At 37.1% G+C, this 24,000-nt stretch overlaps 1 protein-coding gene across 1 annotated transcript in view; it reads right to left on the bottom strand.

Annotated features, from left to right (window-relative positions):
* The window catches only part of LOC122809266 (cytochrome P450 2J4-like), a 668,981-nt gene that overhangs the window by 556,482 nt on the left and 88,499 nt on the right, over positions 1–24,000 (bottom strand). Inside the window, exons 2-3 of the mRNA XM_044080640.1 lie at positions 15,838–16,000; positions 10,614–10,766 (exon numbers count right to left, since the gene is read on the bottom strand). Coding sequence (XP_043936575.1) covers positions 10,614–10,766; positions 15,838–16,000 — 316 coding nt within the window. The remainder of the gene's footprint in view (positions 1–10,613; positions 10,767–15,837; positions 16,001–24,000) is intronic.

Here is a 24,000-nt window from a genome sequence, read left to right as displayed (position 1 = left end):
CATCCCTGTATTCTTCCCTTATAAGACCCATTATTGAGTACAATGCCCCTTTCAGCATGTACCTCACAAAGCACATACAGCAGCTGGAGAGACCACAGAGGTTTCTCACCCGGAGAATCCAAGCCCTCAAACATCTACCCTACACAGATAGGCTAAAAGTCCTGTCCCTCTATTCAGTCTCCTACAGACTCCTCAGAGGTGACATCTGCCTGGCATACAAAGCAATCTTAGACCCCGCCCTGATGGGACTGCTGCATATCCGCAAGTCAAAATCCACTTGAGTAAGCCACACGTGCGACCTCAACCTGGTCTGTGACATCAATAGAACTCATTGGCGGGACAGATTTATGTCCCAGAGATTTCCCCTTTTGTGGAATAGACTCCCTCACCACATAAAGCAGAGTACCTCATTAAACCCTTTTAAGCGCAACCTGGAAAATGGGATGGGGAACAGAAAATACACCCCTGGGATTCCACCTGTGCCCTTGCTGGACAGTGGCATAGGGTGCTCACATGTTGGAACATGGGCTAAATTCTTAGCTAGGCTTATAAGGGCATCAGGGCCAATAGCCTAGTAACTTCCTATGATTAAGAAATGCGGAGTGCAAATAGCAATGCTACAGGAGATACAATTGGAAAGAAATGAACATGAACTTGACAAAGAAATGATTTCAGGATGGATATTCAGTAGAACATTAGGGATAAAGTAATAATACTGATTGCTAGAGGGGCTCCAACAGAGAAAGAGGAGGAAAAAAAGACAATGGTAGATTTGTGATAGTTAGGGGCTACTGGCAAGGAAAAGGGGTTAATGTGGTATATATTTATATTCCAATAAAAACTGCTACAATGGAGGTTCAGAAAAAATTAGAGAAATAGATCAGTTTTCAGCAGGGAATATTACTTATAGGTAAAGACTTGAACTTTATTTGCAATAATGACGAGGTATCAAGGGGACCTATAAGGGAAAATATAACAAAAGGGTGGGTTTCTGAAAAAAAATATGAAAATATTTGCTATGGAAAATGTGAATTCAGTAGAAGGACTTCAGAGAATGTACGACTTACTCCTCAAGGTACAATAACTGGGCTAGACTAGATAGCAATTATTTTTCATAGGAAGATATACATTTAATTGAAAGCTTCAATCATCATCCAGTAACTATTTCAGATTACGTACCAATAAAACCAAGATAAAAATGCAGGGTATTGAAGTAAAAAAAAAACAAAAAAACAAACAAAAAAAAAAAAGACACTGGTGCTTTTCTACCCACCTGTTCTTGTTAAAGAGAGAGGAATTTAAGGACTGGGTAGTGGAAATTATTCAAGAGCTATTAGGGAAGTTAGAAATTTCTTATTTAGGAAGAACTAGTGAGTTGGATAAAACATAGATAGGGTAGAAATAAGAGAATACTTGGTCAAGAAGTAACAGGAGTTTAGAGGGGCTGACAAAAGTTAAATTATTGCAGAATAAGGGGAATCTCACAGAAGAGGAGGACCGATTGCAGAGTGCAAAAAAGAAAATAAAGTAGTATTTGGATAATATGAATGAGTTTAGAAAGATTCCTTTTAAGCAACTATTTTTTGATGACTCCCAAAACACAAAAACTTTCAGCGCAGCAACTTGGGTAACCAAAAGCAGAAAGGGTTGTTGCCAAACGTAGGGAGCCTAGGACAAGAAAAAGTAACCAGAGATCCTTTAGAGGTATTAAAGATATTTTGAAAATTTTATGAAAATATGTATAAAACAGGAGAATGAGAAAACCAAGAAAGAGAACAAATGGAAATACTTATGGAAGACTTAATTACGTCAAAATAAGAGGAAGATGAAGCTAAACAACTAGTTAAGATAGGAGGACAGAAGAGAAAAATAATGATTATGTATAATCAATCTGCAGTGAAGTATCCAGGAATAGATGGCATTCCTCTGAAAGTTAGGAGGGAAGAAAGAGCTAAAGACCTGGAAGATTATTTTGTTTAATAGTATTTTAAAAGGAAGGGAAGCACCAACACCTTGGAAGAAAGCTGTGGTGGCTGTATTATCCATGGAAAGTAAAGACCCATATGACCTATCCTCATATTGACTCATTCACTTTTAAGCCATGATTACAAAGTTTATGTCTATACTAGTTAAAAGAATGGCAAAGGTGTTGCCAAAATTAATAGAAATGGATCAATGTGATTTTGTGGAGGGTGGCAAATATCTGACAATATTAGTAGCACAGCGATGATTCAGAGGAAAGCAGGATGCAAGAAAATACAGCTGTTGGTAGCTCTTGATGCAGAGAAAGCACTCAACAGAATAAGCTGGGATTTTATGACTAGGGCAATGGAAATATCTGCATTCCCTAAAACAATAATAAAGGCTAATTAGAAAGCTATATGAAGGATCAGAGGCAAGAATTAAAGTGGGAGAGTTACTTTCCAATAAGCTGTGTTTGAACAGAGGTACATAGCAGGAGTGTCTTCTTTCCCCTCTATATTTATAGTCATTGGCAAAGAAAATACAGGACTCATAAATTTGATGATATAATTGGTATGGTAATCAATACAAGTTGGCTTTATTTACAGACAATATTATTTTATACTTGATAAATCCAGTATAGGACATCACAGTGCTGTGGAACACTTACAGTTTCAAAGCATTTTCAGCATATAAAATTAAAAAGATAAAACAGCCTTAAATTATGTAACCACTTATGACTTGGTTCATGGGGACATAAGAAGTATTTTGGAGTATGGATTAAAATGTCTTCAGTTATGGCAGCTAAAGATATGTAGGAAAACACTAAACAAAAATACAAAATGTGAGAAGTTGGAATCTCTTATTTATGTATATTTATTACAAGATACAAGCAGTGAAAATGTTTTTTTTTTTTTATCCCTTTAGTCGGGTACATTTCTATCAAACAGAGAAAAAGCTGTGGGCACTAACAAAGAACTGAAGGAAATCATTAAGAAAGGAAAGAAAGTCAGAGTTAAGTAGAATAAACTGATCCTCCCACGAGAACAAAATGGTTTACAGAACCATTATTATTCAAAAGGATGCAAGGGTCAATACAAATATATTAAATGTTAATAGGTTTAGATGCTAAAAAGCACTTAGAGAGTGAGTTTGGAATTTATGAAGGGATCTTTTGAGGCATCTGGGTTTCCACAAATATAGGCAATATTAATATTTAACATCTACAAAGGAACTCAAGCTAGGGTGAACTGGAAATAAGCTATCCACAGCATTTAGTCAAAGCTGAACTACGTATAGATGACCATTTTCACCACTAGTATTTTCTTTGTCTTTAGAGCCATTAGCCCGAGACATACAATACTCAAATATAATTGGCTATAATTGGCTATAAATGGAAAAATGCTAAGGAGTAAATAACCCTTTTGCAGACATGTGCTACCAAATCAGAACATGATAAAACTGCAGGAAGCAAATACAAATGCTGTTAAATTGGAATTATACCCCATCAAGTGACTTTGAGCAGTTTTTGTGAGGGTATGACAAGATAAGACACTTGGGAAATTGGCTGAAATGGGATGTTGTGCAAGCAGCCAAACAAATGTGGAAAGAAATGACCCAACTGAGACAGACAAAATCCTTGCCAACAAATCTAGTGCTAACTTAACCCATAAGACTTCTGTTTAAAGCCATGTAATATCTAAAACATTTATATGCCACTAATTATCTCTAGAGATAATTTACTGAAAATGATAACTGAAACCAAAAACAGTTGTCCATGGGACCTGACAATACACCTGGTTGTTTAATTAACAGTGTTACTGCAAACCCTTGCAGACACACAAACTGTTTAAATTGGAACAATATCCACAAAACTGCTTTTCAAATCACTAATGAAGAGCATATCTGCATGAACATGTCACACTGATAGTTATGGTCTATCTGCTATGGTTAGAAATATAATAAAAATTATATGTATTACCTTACTACTTCTTCAATATAATCCGCGGTGGTGCAGCGGTAGCGTTGTTGCCTCACAGCAAGAGGTTCTCCCATTCGATTCTCAGCTAGTGTGCGGGGAGTGCCTTCTGTGTGGAGTCTGCATGTCCTCCCCGCGGGTTGAGTGGCATTCAGAAAGACATACGTTGAAGGCTGGGCATCGAGCTGGCAACTTGGCACCATGAAAATCTACTGCCAACCATTAGTGAACCGGAGTTCCGCTGTGGCAACCCCCAACCGGGAAAAACCGAAAGACAACAACACTACTTGTTCAATATAAAAATCAGCATTATATCTGGCTTACATATCAATATCACTACTATAATGAGTGCGTGCAGAATAACTTTTTTTATTTTAACATTTACATTTACTTACAGGTCGGTTGGAAAACTGCATTCTCAGAATTTTGGCTAATTTGAAAGTTGTCCAGGAAAGAAATCTATACATGTCAGCAGCTGTGAAAGTCCTCAATTCTCTAGGTGTGAGAGCTCATTATACGCAGCAATGCTTTGTTAACTCATGAGGACACTAAAGCTCTACTGACACCTCATTCACACAAAACTTCCTCTGTATATCTTGGGAAGAGAAGGGAAGCTTTAACAGCTACAGGAGCATTTTCCAGCTGCCATTTCTTTCATATGAATTAGCCCTCTTCCATGAATTTCTTCTTAAGACTTTCCCTCTCAAAATGTGATAACAGAAACTTGAAAACATCTATCTAAAAAGCTAAAAAATACTTGTCTGTCCTGTTTTAATTTCCAGTACAGTTTTTTTTATTAAAAAAGGTCTTTTTTATTATTTCTCCAAGTCTTTTGGGTTTCTAAAACCATAACAAGAATGGACCACATTCCTATATCAAAGTAAGATTAACGTTTGTGAAATCAGGATTGTTTCAGTCTGATGTTGCCCAAAAGTGTTCTTTGCAGCACCCGCAATGTGCCCTGAATGACTCCTCCAATTCTTTGAGAGATACATGTATCTGTAGCATGTCTGAATAAGGCTGTAAATTCTTTTTACAAGACCCATTGCTCCTCCTACTACTGGAACTGTCTGGGTATCCTTCATCCACATGTGCTCATTTCTGCCTGAAAATCCTGACATTTTAGGACTTTTTGTCTATCTGTACACAAGACAAGACACTGAAATCACTGGGTGTAACAATTTCAATGATCAATGCTACTTGTTGTCTTTTCATGGACTACTATAACTGGTTTTCTTGCATCTAGTTTGTGAACTGTTGGTAATGGGTGATCCAATGTGATATAAACTCTATCATTCCCTATAATGCTTTATAGCTCATTTTTCCAATGGAAACAAAACAATAAGGCACTGTCTATAGGTAGTAACAGATTCCAAGTATGGCCAGATTAAAATAATATTTTAATGAAATAATCAAAATAACACACAAACTTTAAACAAGCAAACCATGTATCACCATAAAACACTTAACAGGATCACCACATTTTTCATCCTGGCTTATGCTTATGAAGTATGTCTTCAGACATACTAAATCATTATCCACCTCCCCTGTATTTACACTTGTTCCTACTAAATAATTAAACCAAATTATCCAGTTTAAAAACTAATTACATTATTATTACTCAGTTATCTTCCTCCACAAAATAAAACTACTATTGTATAATGTGAAATCCTTAAAAACTCTTCTACACTTAATAAAAGTTCAAATTATGTTCAACATACGTACAGTACCAACATTTCATTTATAAATGGACCATTATTATTTAAATAATAGTTTTAACTATGAAAGTACTGTGGAGGAGAAATAAAAAACTACTTTTCTGTTGTTGCCCTCTAATGTCCTAATCTTGTAATGCAAAAGTAAAAATAACTAATAAAAATGTGTTAATAAAACCTATCCTGTAAAAACATGTTATAGCACACATTTAACAAATCTTGCTAATCAAAGGGTACAGTTAAATCTACAAATTGTTCATAAAAACTATAAAAACAATAACAATATAAATATCCATCTACTGGAATAAATAATTAGAATCCTAAAGCTAATAAATACTAAAAAACTAAAAATTAAAAACTGCCCTTAAGATAATTATAACCTAGCAGACCTGAGTCTTAGAACTGGAACCACTGAGATATTTTCATTAAATCCTGGGAATTTACTGGTTTCTAAAATAAGTTGTCAGTTTATTTCCAAGTATTCAATTTTAGTCTTGCATTGTCCCCCTCAAGCATCTTGTGGAATATCTTCCAAAACAGAAAATGTGAAGATGTCATCTTTACAATTTACAGTATGCGCTTGTATAATGCATTTGCGATGTCTTTCTTTTGAATGTCATATAAATGTTCATAGATTCTACCTTTTAGGGCCTGTTCTGTTTTCCCCCACATCGAACACTAAACACTTTTAACTTTGCACTAAATACACAACTCCCATGCTATCAAAATTTGTATATCTTTTAGCCTGTACATATCTGTCTCTACTTTGTACGTATATACTTGGTGTTACTGATATGTGGGCACTGGGAACATTTTTCACATTTATATGTACATTTTCTTCTTCATGGATCCTCCATTCTTTTATGTTGATCAGTCTCAAAATATTTTTTTAATACTACTACTCTTCCTATAAATGAATTTTAATGGTTGTTTAAATATTCCCTCCAAATCTGAAAAACTTGCAAGCATGTTCCAATTTTTGGAAATTTTTAATAACCATAGCATCCCCACTAAATTCCATAACAAATGCACCTGTCTGTGTCCTTGAATTTTCAACCATTTTATTGTTAATACCATTAATGTCCTTGTTTAAGTTGCTATACTTCAAAATAATGTTTCCTTTACCCCACAGGGGACTATAGCTCTCCTTCCTCCCTCCCTTCTTTTCCTCCATTTAAAACTGCGTCAATTAGTCTTCTAAGATATTTTCTCTCTAAAAACATACTTTTCAAATTCTCACATTCATTCGTAAAGTCCACTTCATCCGAGGTCATCCTTGATATCCTGATGAATTCTCCCTTCAGAATACTTCTTTTTTGTTTGTAGGTTGTGCGCTGGTGAAATATAAATATGAACTGGAAAAAGTATTTTTCTTATAAACTGTGGAATTAAATTCTAGGGGCTTTATATATAGCCACATCCAAAAAGTGAACCGATTCTTTGCTAATATTATAGGTGAAACTAAGGAACTCTGTAGTGTTATCAATATAACTTAAAAATTCTTTCAACTTGGATGGCACAGTGATGCAGCAGTAGCGCTGTCGCCTCACAGCAAGAGGTTCTTTGGTTCGATGCTCAGCTGGAGTGCCTTCTGTGTGGTGTATGCATGTCCTCCCTCCGTTCGTGTGGGTTTTCTCTGGGTGCTCTGGTTTCCACCCATGTTACAAAAAACATGCGTCTGGAGAATTTCTCCCTGGGCCTCCAATGAAAATTGGCTTAATTCTAAGTCAGACTTTCCCGGTTAACAAATGTTAAATAAAAAATAAAATAAATAAACGTAACATCTGTTAGTTTTTTTATTTCTCCTCCACAGTACTTTCATACTTATAACACAATTATTTAAATAATAATGGTCCATTTGTAAATGAAATGTTGGTACTATACAGATGTTGAACATACTCTGAACTTTTATTAAGTGTAGAAGAGTTTTTAAGGATTTCACATTATAAAATAGTTTCATTTTGTGCAAGAAGATAATTTATCAATAATGATGTAATTAGTTTTTAAATTGGATAATTTGGTTTAATTATTTAGCAGGAACAAATATAAATACAGGGGCAGTGGACAATGATTTAGTATGTCTGAAGAAGTCCTAAGCCAGGACGAAAAACTTGGTGATCCTGTTAAGTGTTTTGTGGCAATAGTTGTTTGTTTTGCTGGTTTAAAGTTAGTGTGTTATTTTGATTATTTAATTAAAATTTTATTTTAACCTGGGCATACTTGGAATCTGTTACTACCTCTACAGTGCCTTATTGTTTTTTTTCGGTTGGTGACGAGTCTTCAGCTTGTACTTTTTGGCACTGACCGTCCTTCTGTGCATTGGTTTGGTGTTTTGTCATGTCTCCAATGCTTCTCAGCTACTGCAATATTGTAATGTTTCCACAATCTCCAATACAGCAGTCTTGCCACATTATTATGCCTTTCACAATACAGGCCCTCTGCCATTAGTGTATCATACCCAGGATCTAGACGTACAACTGTTTCCAGTTTTGCTTTACAGAGCTTGCATTTGTCCGTTTCTCCCACATGTTCAATGGACTTGGTAAACCAATGTGTACATAGTCCACTATCCTGGGCCACTAATATTAATCTTTCATCTTTTGGTTTAAATTCACCTTTGCTTAGCTGCATCAGATCCTAACTGACATTTAACAAGTTATTTATTTAACATTTGTTGACCGGAAAAGTCCGACTAGGATAAAGCCTATTTTCAGCAGTGGCCTGGAGAGAAATGCTCCAGCTGCATGTCTTGGGAATATGGGAGGAAACCGGAGTACCCGGAGGAAACCCATGCGAATGCAGGGAGGACATGCAGACTCCACAAAGAAGGCACCCCAGCAAAAAATTGAACCAGAGAACCTCTTGCTATGAGGTGACAACATTAACCACTGCACCATTGCTCCACCAGCATGAATTTGTTCTAGGAGTTGTTGTCTGTACTTGAAACTATATTTATGTATTTCCACAGTCTCGTCTTCTCATCTGATCCTTCTCCTTAAATTTTCTTTTGTTTTTTAGCACATTTAGTTGCTGCCCGATTTTTGTCTTCTTCGGGTATGGTTTCCAGTCCCGCTTTACACAGATACACTTATGCTAAACTGAGCAAGGAAGCCATCTTGGATTTGTTCTCTTCATGTTTCAAAACTTTCATCATGATGGAATCTGATGAGGTCAACAGACATGTAAGCAGTCCTACAACTGCAGATCTATACACGTAATAATTTCTGAGGAGGCCTACACCTCCTTCAAAAAGAGGGATACATAATCTTGGTATACACTGATTTTATTTTTTATAACATTTGATAAGCATGAATCTTGTTTTCCTGTTCAACTGATCTGATACTTTTTGGGGTCAGTCAATCACCCCACAACTGTAAGTTGGAACAGGAAAAGCAAATGTGATGCATTCTCTTCAGCTGCATTCTGCATCATCTTTTGCTTTCATACAGAAACTCACTGGCCAATCACTCCACAACACCGACTACATTAGAGTTGCACTATTTCCTGCTCCTTCCCTTGCTTTGCAACTCCAAAGTAAACTTCTGCACTGGCTTCCCACTGAATGCTCCAGAGTATCTTCATTTGGCAACTGATCAGATGCTTCCCGTTTCACCTGCTTCTCCTTAATTTGGGGACTCATTGTTCCATCACGCTGTAACATTATCACAGCTGAATTTTCTACACTAAATCTTTCACTTCTCAGGTAATCTACAACTTCAGTTTCTATTTCTTTAACTTCTCCATTATTAATCATCTTTTCTATTGCCCCCACCCCCCGGTTTTCTTATTTTTTGTGTTGTAAAATTTTCCATATCTGAATGCTTTTGCCTGTATTTCTCTTCAAATATCTTTGGTGCTGCTTTTTTTGTATTGATTAATTTTGCTTTCTTCTTTGCATAATTACTACACCATATTACTTTAAATCTCTTTCTTTCCCATGTTCATATTTCTTCAGATGTCTCCTGCTCCACCTATTTCTCTTTACTTTGGGGACTCATTGCTCCATTATGTTGTGATATAACCTGTCAGACTTTCTACAGTAAATACTTCACGTTGTTATGTATTCCATAACTTCAGCTTCTATTTGTTTAACTTCTGCTTTACTAATCTTCTGTTCTACATTCCCCCTTTGTAATCATATTTTTTTATATTGTGAAATTTCCATATCTGGGTGCCTTTGTCTGTATTTCTCTTCAAATATCAAATATCTCTGGAGCTACTTTTTTGGCCCGTCTTAATATTAAAATGAATAATCCTTTATATTCTGATACAGAGGCTGAATTTATCTTTTCACACTAAATTATTTGTGAGTATATAGAGGCATAAAATTTCCTCATTTCTTTAAGAAGAAATTTTGGAAAACTGTTTTATGAAAAAGTTTCTTGATTTATCATGATCTTGATTTAAATGTTTTATATCCCCTGTATTGGCCTGGAAAAGTTCACCTAGACCAGTCCTCTACCCCAGAAAACAAATTGAAATAAAACATGACCATATAAATGAAGTTACACTAGAATGTAAGAAACACGATATTCACGATTTTGGCATTCTGCAACACAACAAAGACAACCATAATTAATAAAGTTTCTTGTAAGTGAGCAGTGAAGCATCATAGTGCAGTAATACTTCACTCAGAAATCTACCCGACCAAGGATGGTTAAGGAGAGAAGAATGGGCCAAAATGAACTAAGAGAGGCAAAACTAGTCAAGTATTTTAGACCTCTACAGTGTTATCATAATGTTCTTCCATGCTTAATACTGTATTTTTTCTCTTCATCTGTACTGTAAAACAGCTTACTATCAATTTTGTAATTACTTTTCTGGACTCAGCCTGAAAATGATCCACATGGATCCGTCCTCTACCCTGGTCAACAAATGGTAAATAAAAATTAAGAAGGGAGTAACCTACATCTACTCATAATAAAATATTATTGAAAATGTGAGAATCTCAACTCTACCTGCTTCATCTCTAATACCATGAATTAGGAAAACTGCCTCCTCAGAAATCCGTTCCTCCATAGACTTTTTTCCCACACCAAAGTTTCTAAGGGATGTCAGTGCAAACTTTCTTTGCTGTTTCCAGGAGATGCCATATGGAGCCATCACAATTCCTAAAAGGAGAAAATAGGAGTACAGAGCATTATTTTTCTGAAAGTAACAGCCACCACTTACACCCCCCCCCCCCCGAGATGTTGGGCATTAATGTAGCATTGTAGAGAGTCTGGAGAACATTATTATGAAATGTATTTAATGGAAAACACCCAATGCACACATCATGAGTTTGTAAACATTAAAAACCTTTTACTTTAATCAAAATTAAGACCAATATTCCAAATAGCAAGTGTTTACAATGATGTATTCTAAGGTAATTTGAATCAAACAGGTGTAATTTTACCCTTAAGCATTGATAATTTTACATTTTCTCTAATACAGAACTACGATTCTAGAGTCTTATGAAAATGTTCATGCTTGTGCGCCTGTAGTAGGCTTCCTTGTTACAAGCTATTGATTTTCACATTATAGTCTGCATACATTTGCAAATCTGCTTTCAGACCCAGTCATTCACTACATTCAAGACTACACAATCCTATCTTAGTACATGCAAAAGTTTACATTTCAGGCTATAAGGCCATGGTAAGAAAAAAATGGTGCAGCGTTTTTGAAACTGGTGATAACAGATAGTCAAAGTATATTTAAAGCAGTACTTGTTACAGCTACACTAGGTAAGCTGATCTTTACATTTCGTGTCTGCTTGATCTACAGATCTATTTTCAATGAGCTGTATGGATATGTCAGATTAATTAATTTCTCTGTCTATTCATGATAAGATATTTTTCTATGGTGTCAAAATTGAATTTTTCCTTCCTACAGCTGATCACCTAGCATCAGCTCATCTCTCTGTGTTACCCTGTATGTACTGCACCTGCTTTAGCCTGCCCTGGGCTCAAACTAACCCACATCTAGGACTGGTAAGGAGATGAAGGATACTCCTACAGCATCATACTGCCACTGGGGAGTGTGCGTGGACTCTTACCCCCTCGCTACAGCTTTGCCAGCTCCACAAATCACTGTCCTGGAAGGTGCCTGTGCAACCTCCCAACTAAGCAGCTCATTTCTTATTCAGTACAGAGATCACCTGACTTTAATACGCCTTAATGTAGTGACCTTAGGCTGCCCCCCCCCCCCCAGCATAATTCCCTCCAGTGCCTGTACCACTAATCAGACACTTCATCTGGGGAGCAATTTCAAGATCAAGTTAGTCTTTAGTTACAGACTCCCCCACTTCTTTTCACTCATTTGATACTGACTGAATGCTAGTTTTTATCCTTTCATAGATTCATAGGTGTATACTAGGCTAATGACCACTAGGGCTCTTATAAGCCTAGCCGTACAACCCAAATTTGACCCATCAGAGACACATAAGACAGACCAGGGTGAATTTCCTATTACCAATGCATTGGTCCAAGCTGCACTTAAAAAAGGGATAGAGAGGAACTCTGCATCACATGGATGGGAAGCTTGTTCCAGAGAATGGGAATTGTCTGAGAAACGTATCAGTCTCTCCACCATGTCCGGTTTATGTTGCAAGCAAAATTTACATCTTTTAATCTAGTAGTTCTGATTCTGTTTGTTTTACAGATGTGCAAAAGATTTATCAAAACAGGGTCCAGGGATGCCCTGTATACCAAGTAAAAATCATGTCTCAGAAGTCTGTATGATACCAAGTAAAGAGACTGAGCTTAGAGGTGATCAGTGCAGGACATTGTGTTTACTCCCTGTATTTTTTCTGGAAGTAACCTTTGTGGACACTCCAGTTGCTGTATGGGTCTGGTCAGGTACATATCGAAGGGGGCATTATACTCTATGATGGGTATGATGAGGGCCAAGTAATCTGGTATGATGATCTCTCTGGACATGCCATGCCCCTGCTTGTAAGTTGAGTAACACAGAAGGATTTTCTTACTAACTTGGACATGTGCTCGAAGGTTAGGTTAATGTCTACATAAGGTCCCAAATTCCTGACTAGTGAATAAACTTTTAAGGGTGGAACATTAGCAGAAAACTACATTCTCTCATAAAAACATCCAAGGCAAACTTTGAGAAAAATCGCTAAGGACACTAAAGATAACCACAAAGCCTTCTTCAGCTATGTTAGAAACCTGGGCGGAAACCCTCAGATATGCTCAGAGTTGGTTCACAACAACAAAAAATACACTGAACCCACAGATATTGCTAACATTCTGGCTGACAGGTTCAATGCAAATTTCTCGCCTCCTTCACCCCCAAAAGAAGAAATACTTATCCCAGCTGAATGTAATCTCCCTGTCATCTCAGATGTCCAAGTGAGAACCGCCCTAAACAAAGCAAAAAACACAGCATCAATGGGACCTGACGGTATCCCAGGGTGCGTGTTACGTGAACTCCAAGAGGAGCTAAACCCACACATAAAAATACTATTTAACCTTAGCCTTACTTCGGGATATGTACCTGAACACTGGCGTACAGCAACAGTGGTCCCACTCCACAAGGGGGGTGCCTCTACAGACCCTGGAAACTACCGCCCCATAAGCTTGACTAGCCTGGACTGCAAAGCTATGGAAAGAATCATTATGGAACTCATAAACGGAGACATAGGGGACCTACAGACGCTTGACCCCACCCAGTTCGGCTTTGTAAAGGGCAGATCCTGCCTTTTAAACCTGGTTGACTTTTTCAAAACAGTCACTAGAGCCATTGATGAGGGCAAAGCAGTCCATACAGCATACCTGGACTTGGCTAAGGCCTTCGACACAATACCCCACTGAGGCATCATAGATAAGCTAAACAGCTTAAAAGTAAACCCTTATGTCACTAGATGGGTTGCAAACTGGCTAAAGGACAGAACCCATAAAGTTAAAATCGCTGGAGCAATGCCAGACTCAAAGCCAGTCACAAGTGGTGTCCCACAGGGATCTGTCCTGGGACCCCTCTTGTTCGGCATTTATTTCTCAGATGTTAAAGCAAACCTGGGAGGGCTGTGGCTGACAAAGTTCGCAGATGACTGCAAACTAGGCGCCATAGTCGATACACCAGCAGATACACACATCCTACAAAAAGGCCTCACTGAAACGGACAACTGGTGCCGTAGTCACGGCCTTAAACTAAATGCCAAAAAATGTATAGTCATCCCTTTTGGAAAAAACAAAGTACCCACAAATTATCACATAGACAGCAACCCACTGAATACGGAAAAAGTAATCAGAGACCTAGGGACCCAAGTACACAGAGACCTCTCATTTGACACCCACGTTGCCAAAGTGGTTAGAAAAACATTCTACCTTGCACACCTCATCATGAAGGGTTTCACATCCAGATCCAAGGATGTCATTGTACCCCTATATTCCTCCCTCATCAGACCCATGATTGAGTACAATGCCCCATTTGGTATGTACCTCACCCGGCACTTGCAACAGCTGGAGAGACCACAAAAGTACCTCACCAAAAGGATCAAGCGTCTCCAACATATGTCTTATTCTGCCAGACTAAAGAAACTTCAGCTCTATTCAGTAGCATACCGCCTGCTCAGAGGTGATCTCTGCCTGACTTACAAGGCCATGTCCAATCAGGATCTGATGGACATGCTCCACCTCAAAAAATCCAAATCCATCAGGACCACGAGAGCTAAAGACTTAAACCTCGGCACAAGTATGAATAGGACATGCTGGAGGGATAGATTCATAACCCAGAGGCTTCCCATGCTTTGGAACAGGATCCCAGTTCGTATTAGGCAGAGCCCCTCACTGACTCTCTTCAAGAGAAATCTTGATGAGTGGATGGGAGATCGTAAGTTTACCCCAGGGGTCACATCTGTGTCACTGCTAGACAGGGGCACAGTAAACTAATTCTATTATATAAGGGGACCTTCACTGTGTCACTACTAGACAGAGGCACAGTATTCTAGATTTATTCTGTACATTTTTGTACCATTTCATGGGGTGGCAAAAGCCACATCACTATGGCTAGGCTTACAAATGCCCCAGGGCAGATAGCCTAGTACTATACTATGAAACTATTATTGATAACATAGTTACCTAGTGAGGTAGACTTCCCAAAAGGTTCAATAATGCATTTCTTGGTACTAAGATTTAAATCACAGCTTTAGGACTGAGCATTTGTTATTAGCTTTTCCTGAAGGGTGTTCTCATCTTTGGGGGATACAATGACTGCTCAAAGTTTGCAAACATCTGTGAACTTAGTCAAGCAAAGGCTTTTGACATTGGCTTTGACATCCAAGAAGTAGATGCTAAAGAGTGGGCCCAGCACAGTGCACTAGGGGACCCCACTGGAGACCAATCTCTCTGTGGAGGAGGCCTCACTGATTCTAACTTCCTGGGTACTATCAGTCAGCCAGCTAGCTATCCAGCATGTTATAAAAGTTATACCTAGCTCCATAAGTTTGTTAGCTATGCTTGAGTGGGGTATTGCGCCAAATGCTTTAACCAGATCTTGGTAGGTAGCATGCACAGTCTTCCCCTTATCCAATGCCTTAGTGGTCTTTTCAAACAAGTCCACCAGATTCAGTATATGCATGACCTTCCTTTGACAAAGCCAAACTGGGATGCATCCAGTGTGTCCGGTGGTCTCCTATTTTTTTGTTGATAATTTCCACTATAATTCTTTCCACAGTTTTGCAAATAAAAGACTAGTCAGACTAATGGGACTGTTGAATGTCCTCCCTTAAGAAGAGGGATGACTGTTGCAGGCCTCCAGTCACATGGCACACAGCCTGTTTAAGACTATAGTTAAACAGTGACTTGAGGGCTAGGTTACTGTCTGCATGAGTTCCCAAATTCATATTTTAGGCTAAACAACTAAATAGTAATGTGGTGAAAATGAAGAATGAAAATTCACAAACAACAGACAAACACCTTCAAAAGACTCACACAAAGAAGCACAAATATAATACTTCATTTAGCGCTTTCATCCACTTCAGTACTTCTTCAGAATATATGATCCTACCACAATACTAACAATTTAACTGATTGATTAAACCAATGACATCATAATAAACAATTTATGATACTAATAAAAGAACCACACACTTGTGAATGTCTATACAAAACATTACTGCTGTCTTTGACTTTAATTGCCTACAGATGTTCTTTCACTCTCTTACAAAATGTACAGATTCATTCAGATTACCTAGTCCGTGTATAATCCATTCCAACAGCGGCATACTAGGTCTTCCTGCAAATTCAATGGGTTGGTGTGCGAATGCATTTTTAATTGTATGTATCCCATTTAAGATCACAGCAGGGGAGCGACCAATATAGAATGTGGAGATGTCACCATATTTCTCTCCAAGCTGCAAAAAAAAGGTGAAAGTGTGACTATTTCAAGATGCAAACTTCAACACACACAAATATATAGATTTTATATATGTATATATATATATATATATATATATATATATATATATATATATATATATATATATATATATATATATATATATATATATATATATATATATATATATATATATATATATATATTATATATATATATATATATATTATATATATATATATATATATATATCTATATATATATATATATATATATATATATATATATATATATATATATATATATATATATATATATATATATATATATATATATATATATATATATCTACACACACACATATATCGGGAGGTTGGCATAATGGTTAAGGTGTTTACCTTACAGACAGAAGGTGCAGGGTTTGATTCTCAGATGGACCAACTGACTAGGTTTAAAATGGCCCACAAGGGCAGGTAGCCTAGTGATAACTTATGAACCTATATACACACACACACACACACACATATATACATATATACTTTTACTATTAAAACCCAGAAATGCACTTCTTTGAGTACCATAACATCAAATAAATGGTTTCAAACATTTGTTAAATCAAAAGTAAATTTAGTGAATGCATAATACCGATGTCCGGATGGCAAATGCAGTTCAACAGTAACTTTTGCCAAAACATCACATACCCAAAATCAGCTTTAACATATTCCGAAATGTTGGCATAAAAACGTTCTTGTTTTTGCTATTTCATTTCAACAGCATGTTTAAACGAAATAATGCATTTCCAGATTTTAATAGTAAATGTATTGTGTGTGTGTGTGTGTGTGTGTGTGTGTGTGTGTGTGTGTGTGTAGATATATATATATATATATATATATATGGGTCTACTTCTGATCGAAAGGACACTTTATTGAATAATAGACAGCCAATTCCACTTTAGCGAAAGTGCACATAAACGAAGACGCACTTTCGCGAAGAACACTTTAATGAAGACTGGTCGGCGGTTCTAGGTGCATTCATTTCTAATTGCTGTTGAGCTTTTTTGGGAGGGGAACCTATAATGTTGAGAGAACTTGTTGTTATAGATGGTGGTACAGTGGGAATAAGGAAATATACCCTTTTCCCCACTGTACTGTGATCTTGGAGTTAGTATATACAAGCAGTGGGAGGTGTGGGGGGAGCAGCCTCCCACATGGGGGGGGGTGCAGTGGGGCTTGCCCCCCCTGCAAAAATATGTTTGTAGAAAGTTTTTTTTTGTTTTTGTATTCCAATAAAGTGTTCTTTGTGAAAGTGTGTTTTTGTTTAAGTGCAAGAGCACTTTCGCTAAAGTTAAGTCGGCTGTCTCTGTTATTCAATAAAGTATCCTTTTGATCAGAAGTAGATTCATATATATATATATATATATATATATATATATATATATATATATATACACACACACACACACACACACACACACACACACTTGACAAAGATTTACATATATTAACATACAGCCTCCAACTTCTTAAACACAAATGTAAGGAATTATCAGGAACAATACACAATATTGCTAGTAGGCAGTTTTGATTGTGACCACTGCTAGACTACTGCTTTCTGTTTTCCATAGTAGTAACCCCACAGTGTAACTTCTGAACATAGTGTTACACAGGATGACCTTCCCACTTTTCCTTTCAAACCACTACCAGTAAACTGTAACCATCCCCATATAAAGATGCCCTTTTTCTTTATAGTGTTATTTTTCAATGCCCTAATGAATTTGGCAAGCTATTCAAAAGACTGTACAGTATACTGCAATGTTAAGTTTTAACGCTTTTAAAAGTTGTTTTAGGTTCTCATCACTGTTATGTAGTGTCATATTTTTTTGCTCTAGTAGAGTGTCTGCAGCATAACAGTTTTAACCTGTCCATACAAAAAAACAAAAACTGTTCTACACCTCAATGACAGAGAAGTGTATAAAAGTTGATTTCTCTCCAATTCCGGGGTGTGGAAGCACATAAAAAGTGTTTTTTCCCCATTTGTGGGCTGTAATCACAGTACTCCATGTAATCCATGCCCCCTTTCCTTGCATTATAAATCTAGTAATGGATTTCCCATTGATCTGTCATTTTTTTTTCTGGAATTTGACCACTCTGGCAATAGGGACTCAAATCAGATAACTTGAAAACTAAACAAGGTACTAAGAATTAAATTCTCTGAAGTATTCCTCTTTACAAGTTACAAAATGTAATGGCAGAAACAATACTTTCCACAAAGGATTCATTCCAAGTTTATTCTGATGACTGACAAAACACATGCAAGCCATCTTCAATCAAGACACATAACATCAAATATTATGGATGCGAAACTACAACAGTTTTTGCAGCTTTCTTCACCCAAGAGGAAAATTCACATGGAGATCATTACAGCTCACTCTGTTGGGCCTATGCTATGTAAAGTTAACACAAGAAAATGTGTTCATGAATACTTCCTTGCTTATTACAGGCCATCATACAGACACAGTGGTTCTACCTCAGGTAACTATTTCATTCCAAAAGTCTAATATAATCTGCAGCATCAGAACTAAAGGCCATTCTTAGGGGTATATTTCTCTCCCCAGGTTCTCTTTCTAAATATACCATAAGTCTGCCTTTCTTTCACTTCATACTGCAATTCTTGTTTGTATTATACTAACCTACCTTTAATTTGGTGACTTTCTTATGGTCAAGACTGTGATGTACCCACTCTGGGCCAGTAATAAAGGAGCCTTAATCCTCACTGCTGACAATGAAGACAGATGTTTACTTGGAATACAAATGGATACACTCAGTATTTCCAGATGCAGACCGCTCTGCATCATGCACAATTTCCCTTAAGAGCACATAGGGAACACAGTCAGTCCAGGGTCTGGGTGTCTCTGTCTCCCTCCAGGGCCCCAATAAGACTCCCACTGGTACAGCTGTAGGGTTAGGTCCTCAGCTGAGTATCCAAGCCAAGTCCTCCAGCACCCTCTCTACAAAACCAGTGCTTCATGTCCCTGCCCCAAGTAGCTGACAGACACTGAGATTTAGTTTTCACACACACACACACACACACACACACACACACACACACACACACACACACACACACACCCACCCTTGGGAAAGGATGGCACAGATTACCTGCACTACCATCTTTGCCAGACTATAAGGTAGTTTTACTGCCACCAGTCAGTTACTATAAGGCTCTTAAAGGGGTACCCAATTATACTGACTGAAGTTGCTATTAATACAAATGATAATGTTGACCAAACAGCGAGGCTTTCAGGAGTAGTCAGAGTTATTACTAAATAAATATGTGCAAATACTTCCAAAACTTAAATATTTTCTAAAAATAACCAGCCACAATGAAAAGTTTAAATACACTTAATAATAAATAATAAAAGAACACGAAAATACTAAACATCTATTTACAGTAAATACCAGAATTTCATTCATAGGGAATATTAAAAATAACAGTGGTGGAAAGTTTCACACAGTTACAGAAACACAGTACTTAGCTAATGTCAATAACTATACCTGACTGACTAAAATAATTACTGTTCTTACTTACTGAATAGAGCAAGGCAAGATGTGTGAGTGGTCTTTGTTGTCAGATTCAAGACAGAATACAGAATGCTGCTGAGACTTCAGTCTCCATTAATTTTAAAACATTATTTCTGTACAAAATGACATCACATACATCTGGCCATCAGACTCTGTTTCCTGCACCATCCCCCATCACCAGAAGCTACCAGAGTTTAGCACATATGTGCTGCAATACACACAGATAAATCTTTGCTCAGATGTGGTACAACTGCTGGGTCATAAAATCATTTCACTCTTCCTACAGTTACTATCAACTATTCTCTAGCCAAGAGAATATGTCTCTGTCTCCATTCAAAACAGTGAAATAACATCTTTATGGCTTAACCTACAAAGTAATTTAATGTCAAGATATTTTGCAAAGTCAGGTGGATTAAGATTGATCTCTTCACTTCCGGTATTTGCTGTTACAATGTGTACATTTAAACAGTTACAGTAATGCATGAACATTTCTTTTCATTCCAGCAGGGCACACTGCTGATACATTTTAACACAAGGAAACCTCACAAATACATTTTCAGCATAAGCATCTGTACACATCAATTTGATATACAAATGCCATAGTTATTTACAAAATTTCAGCTAGCTGTGCTGTCATATGTTACACATCCACTGCCTTATTTCTCCTGGCATGCCTGGCAGGAGCTCCTATCATCACAGAGACCATAAGATTGAAGTTTTGAAACTTTGAAAAAAAAAATATATATATATATACATATATATATTTTTTTTAATGTTTTTGCAGGGGCGCAAGCCCCCCTACACCCCCTGATAATTAAATATACCAACTCAAGAAAAATGGTAAATATACAGTTCCACACTGTACGACGATCTCCATTTAAACAGTTTGAAGTTTCAAAACTTTGATCTTATGGTTTCGACCATAAGAATTTCAAAATTCTGAAACTTCGAAATTTAGAAGTATACACACACACACACATATTATATATACATATACACACACAAATACACACACATTGTTTATACATATGCACACACACACACACATATATATATATATATATATATATATATATATATATATATATATATACACACACATATATACACACACATATATATATATATATATATATATATATATATATATATATATATATATATATATATATATTACACACACACACATTCTACATACATATACAGGGTAGCAGGCTTAAAAATGGCCATACCAGTGAGCAATAATATAGTTTATATACATACACATACATATATACAATGGGTACCAGGCTTAAGATTGCTATACTAGTGAGCAACACTCTCTTGTGAATTTCTCTTTTGTCAAAGACAGTGTGATGTAAGAATTTGCTACCCCACCTCATGTGAACAGATGGAAGCAAGACTTACTGGGTTTTGCAATCTCAACAATGGATCACAGGCAAGCGATTCCAAACTGTACCTGATGTTCCATGACTTGCTGATAGTTCCACTAAATCTGATTAAGAAGTTGAAATTAAACCATCAATTGTAACCTGTTGACTCCTTGAAAGGGGTATAAAATACCTAATCTCCCCTCATCCCACAGGACCCATGCATTTATTCTAAGCAGTTTGATCAGAGGTTTCCCATTGTTTCTGCTGGGTTTTGTCTTGATAAACTGCAGCATGATGCAGCTACATCTCAAAATGACACAGACACACAAACACACACACACACAGGGCTCCAGACACTTAGTACAGAAAGTGCACAGAGCTATTTCAGTACAAAAACTTCAAAATATAAAAGTAACAATTTAGAAGATTTACAGTATGCGAATCATCATGTGTCTTGTACAGGCCTACAGTAATATACACATTCACTGTACATGAAATACATTTCATGTAGTTGTGTTTAATACACAGTACTTACAATGCAACATTCACTTTTGTGTACACTATTTGCAAAATGTTAAATTATTCACTTGGAGTGACATATTTGCAGTTATGTCTAGTGTTTCACCTAATGTAGTCCTTTTCACACCAAGTTAACCATTAACCCTAAAACATTTACAGGAATTATTTTTGGCAAGCTTTGTTCTAAAGCCCTTTGCGGTTCACTGATTCCATTAAGTGGCTCATCCCGGCTACCTCTCAAGAAATACTTTCAAACATAACTCCTAACTATAAATAGAAAGAGTCTTGGCTACCCTTGGTGAGGCCGAGAACACAGCCTCAATAGGCCCTGATAGTATACCAAGGCACCTCCTGAATGGTATAAAATATGGCCCATCAGGGCCACTGGAGTCAGTATTTAACTACAGTTTTAAAAACAGTCTTCGTTCCATGAGAATGGAGGACTGTAACTGTCACCTCTCTTTATAAAGGCAGACCATCAACAAATCCCTAAAATTACAGGCCCATTAGTCTGACTAGTCTTGTATGCAAATCCATCTTAGTTTGACTTTGTCAAAGGATAGTCACATTCTACTGAACCTGGTGGACCTCAGTGAGCAGGTCAACAAGGCAATGAATGAGGGTAAAACAGTGAATACTGCTTATTTTGACTTGGCTAAGACATTTGATAAAATACCCCTTTGCTAAACTTATGGAATTAGGCATAAACTCCTATACAAGCTGTCTCACTGACAGGACACAGGAGGTTTGGACTGGTGACATCACCTCCACAATGACGGAACTTGGAACACATGTAGACAGTCACCTAATCTTTCACCAACATGTTTCCAAGGTGGTAAGGAAATATTCATATGCTACTCAACTACTAAGTAAGGTCATGGCATCTAAGTCCAGGGAAGTCATTACACCACTGTACTCTGCCATCATTAGATCCACCATAGAGTATGACATCTTAGCATGTGCCTGATCAGACACACGCAGCAAATGGAATGTCTGCAAAGGTTCTTTACAAAAAGAATACAGTGCATAAACATAATGTCCTATGGGGATCACCTCAAAGCCCTCTCTCTGTACTGTCTCTTACATATGAGGCATCCCTGGACCTCACTCTGATAAACCTTTTGCACATCAGAACTACTATATCTAAAGATCCTAATTCTTCCTGTGACATAGATGAGATATGTTGGAGAGAGAGATATATATCCCAGAGAATTCCCATTCTCTGGAATAGCATCCCCATTCAAGTGAAACAAAGTCCATCTGAACCTATTTAAGCATAACATAGACCATTGGATGGGAATTCGATATTCACCAATGGTCTGGTCACCCGTGCCTCTGAACAAAGGCAAACAGTAAATCATGTCACAATGATCACCCCTACATAAAATATCTAAAACATAAAACTTGTGGGACACATTTGGATTGCACAGCTAGGTTTATAAAAGCCCTAGTGGACATCAGCCTAGTATACACCTATGAACCTATAAGACAGTACTATGAAGTTGGCCCAATTTTTGAAAAGGCTTTCTCACCTATTGCCTGTTTAATGAGACTTCTTAAAGTGCATGACTGCTGCATTGTAATTTGTCATTGTTATGTAAACTGCATGCTTGATCTCTAGAAGTCTGAAGCAAATATAGCAGAAGGTAGCACTTCTGAGTGATAATTTTAGACAGTAAGGTACTGAAGAGTAGTATGGCTCTTTTTTTGCACAGGAAGAGACAAACTGCTGCACTGCAGGGCAATGAATGGGCGATCATACTTCAGCTTCGGAATGAGAACGTTCTTAGCCAGAGCTCGTCGTGCATTTGACGACAGATGTGACAGTTTAGCATTTTAATTGAGTCAGGCCAAAACTAGATGCTAGTTCTGTGCAGAGTTTAAAAGGACAGGCCGGGGTAAAGCCAAAGAATATCTGCTGTTCCATTATGGGTATGGGATTGTTTTTAGCGTTTTCCAGTAGTAATAGGAAGAATTATGCTAGTTTCCAGGGCAATGCAAAAAGCATAATGTCTGACTTATATGAATACATGCTGAATTTGTTATTGCAGTTCAGTCAACTATCCTGTGATTCTGACTGGGGATTTGCAGGGGAACTCTCTGACTCCTTTACCAAACTGTCATCTAGAACTAACCTGAGTGAAGACAAGTCAAGTGTAAGGGTGATGAAAGAAAAATACAAAGAATGGCAATGGTCCTAACTCAGATATTTAATCGAACCTTCAGAGTTAAAGTTCTCGTTCTAGATATTGTTGGATTGGAATAAACTTAGAAATTAATACATTTTAATTAGTTTTCCTATTTAAAAAAAAGTCGATGTGCTTATACCAAAGTTTTTGTAGGTGGGAATGATCCACAGTCTGAAATTTCCTGGTCAAATAAAAAAATATTTAAATTGACATTCACTTATATTTTTAGAAACATAGCTGGTTACTTTTACAAGGCAATAAGTTTGCAGAATGTCTTACAAGTCAGGTTGCTCACCACATAGTCATGGCTGTGGGTATTCATGTGTTTATAAAGGAGCTTTTGAAATATTTTTG

The sequence above is a fragment of the Protopterus annectens genome, chromosome 8.part0 (assembly GCF_019279795.1).
Source record: "Protopterus annectens isolate FY-2018-M chromosome 8.part0, PAN1.0, whole genome shotgun sequence".
NCBI lineage: Eukaryota > Metazoa > Chordata > Ceratodontiformes > Protopteridae > Protopterus > Protopterus annectens.
Note: the sequence above shows the minus strand (reverse complement) of the source record. Positions and strands in the feature narration are given on the sequence as shown.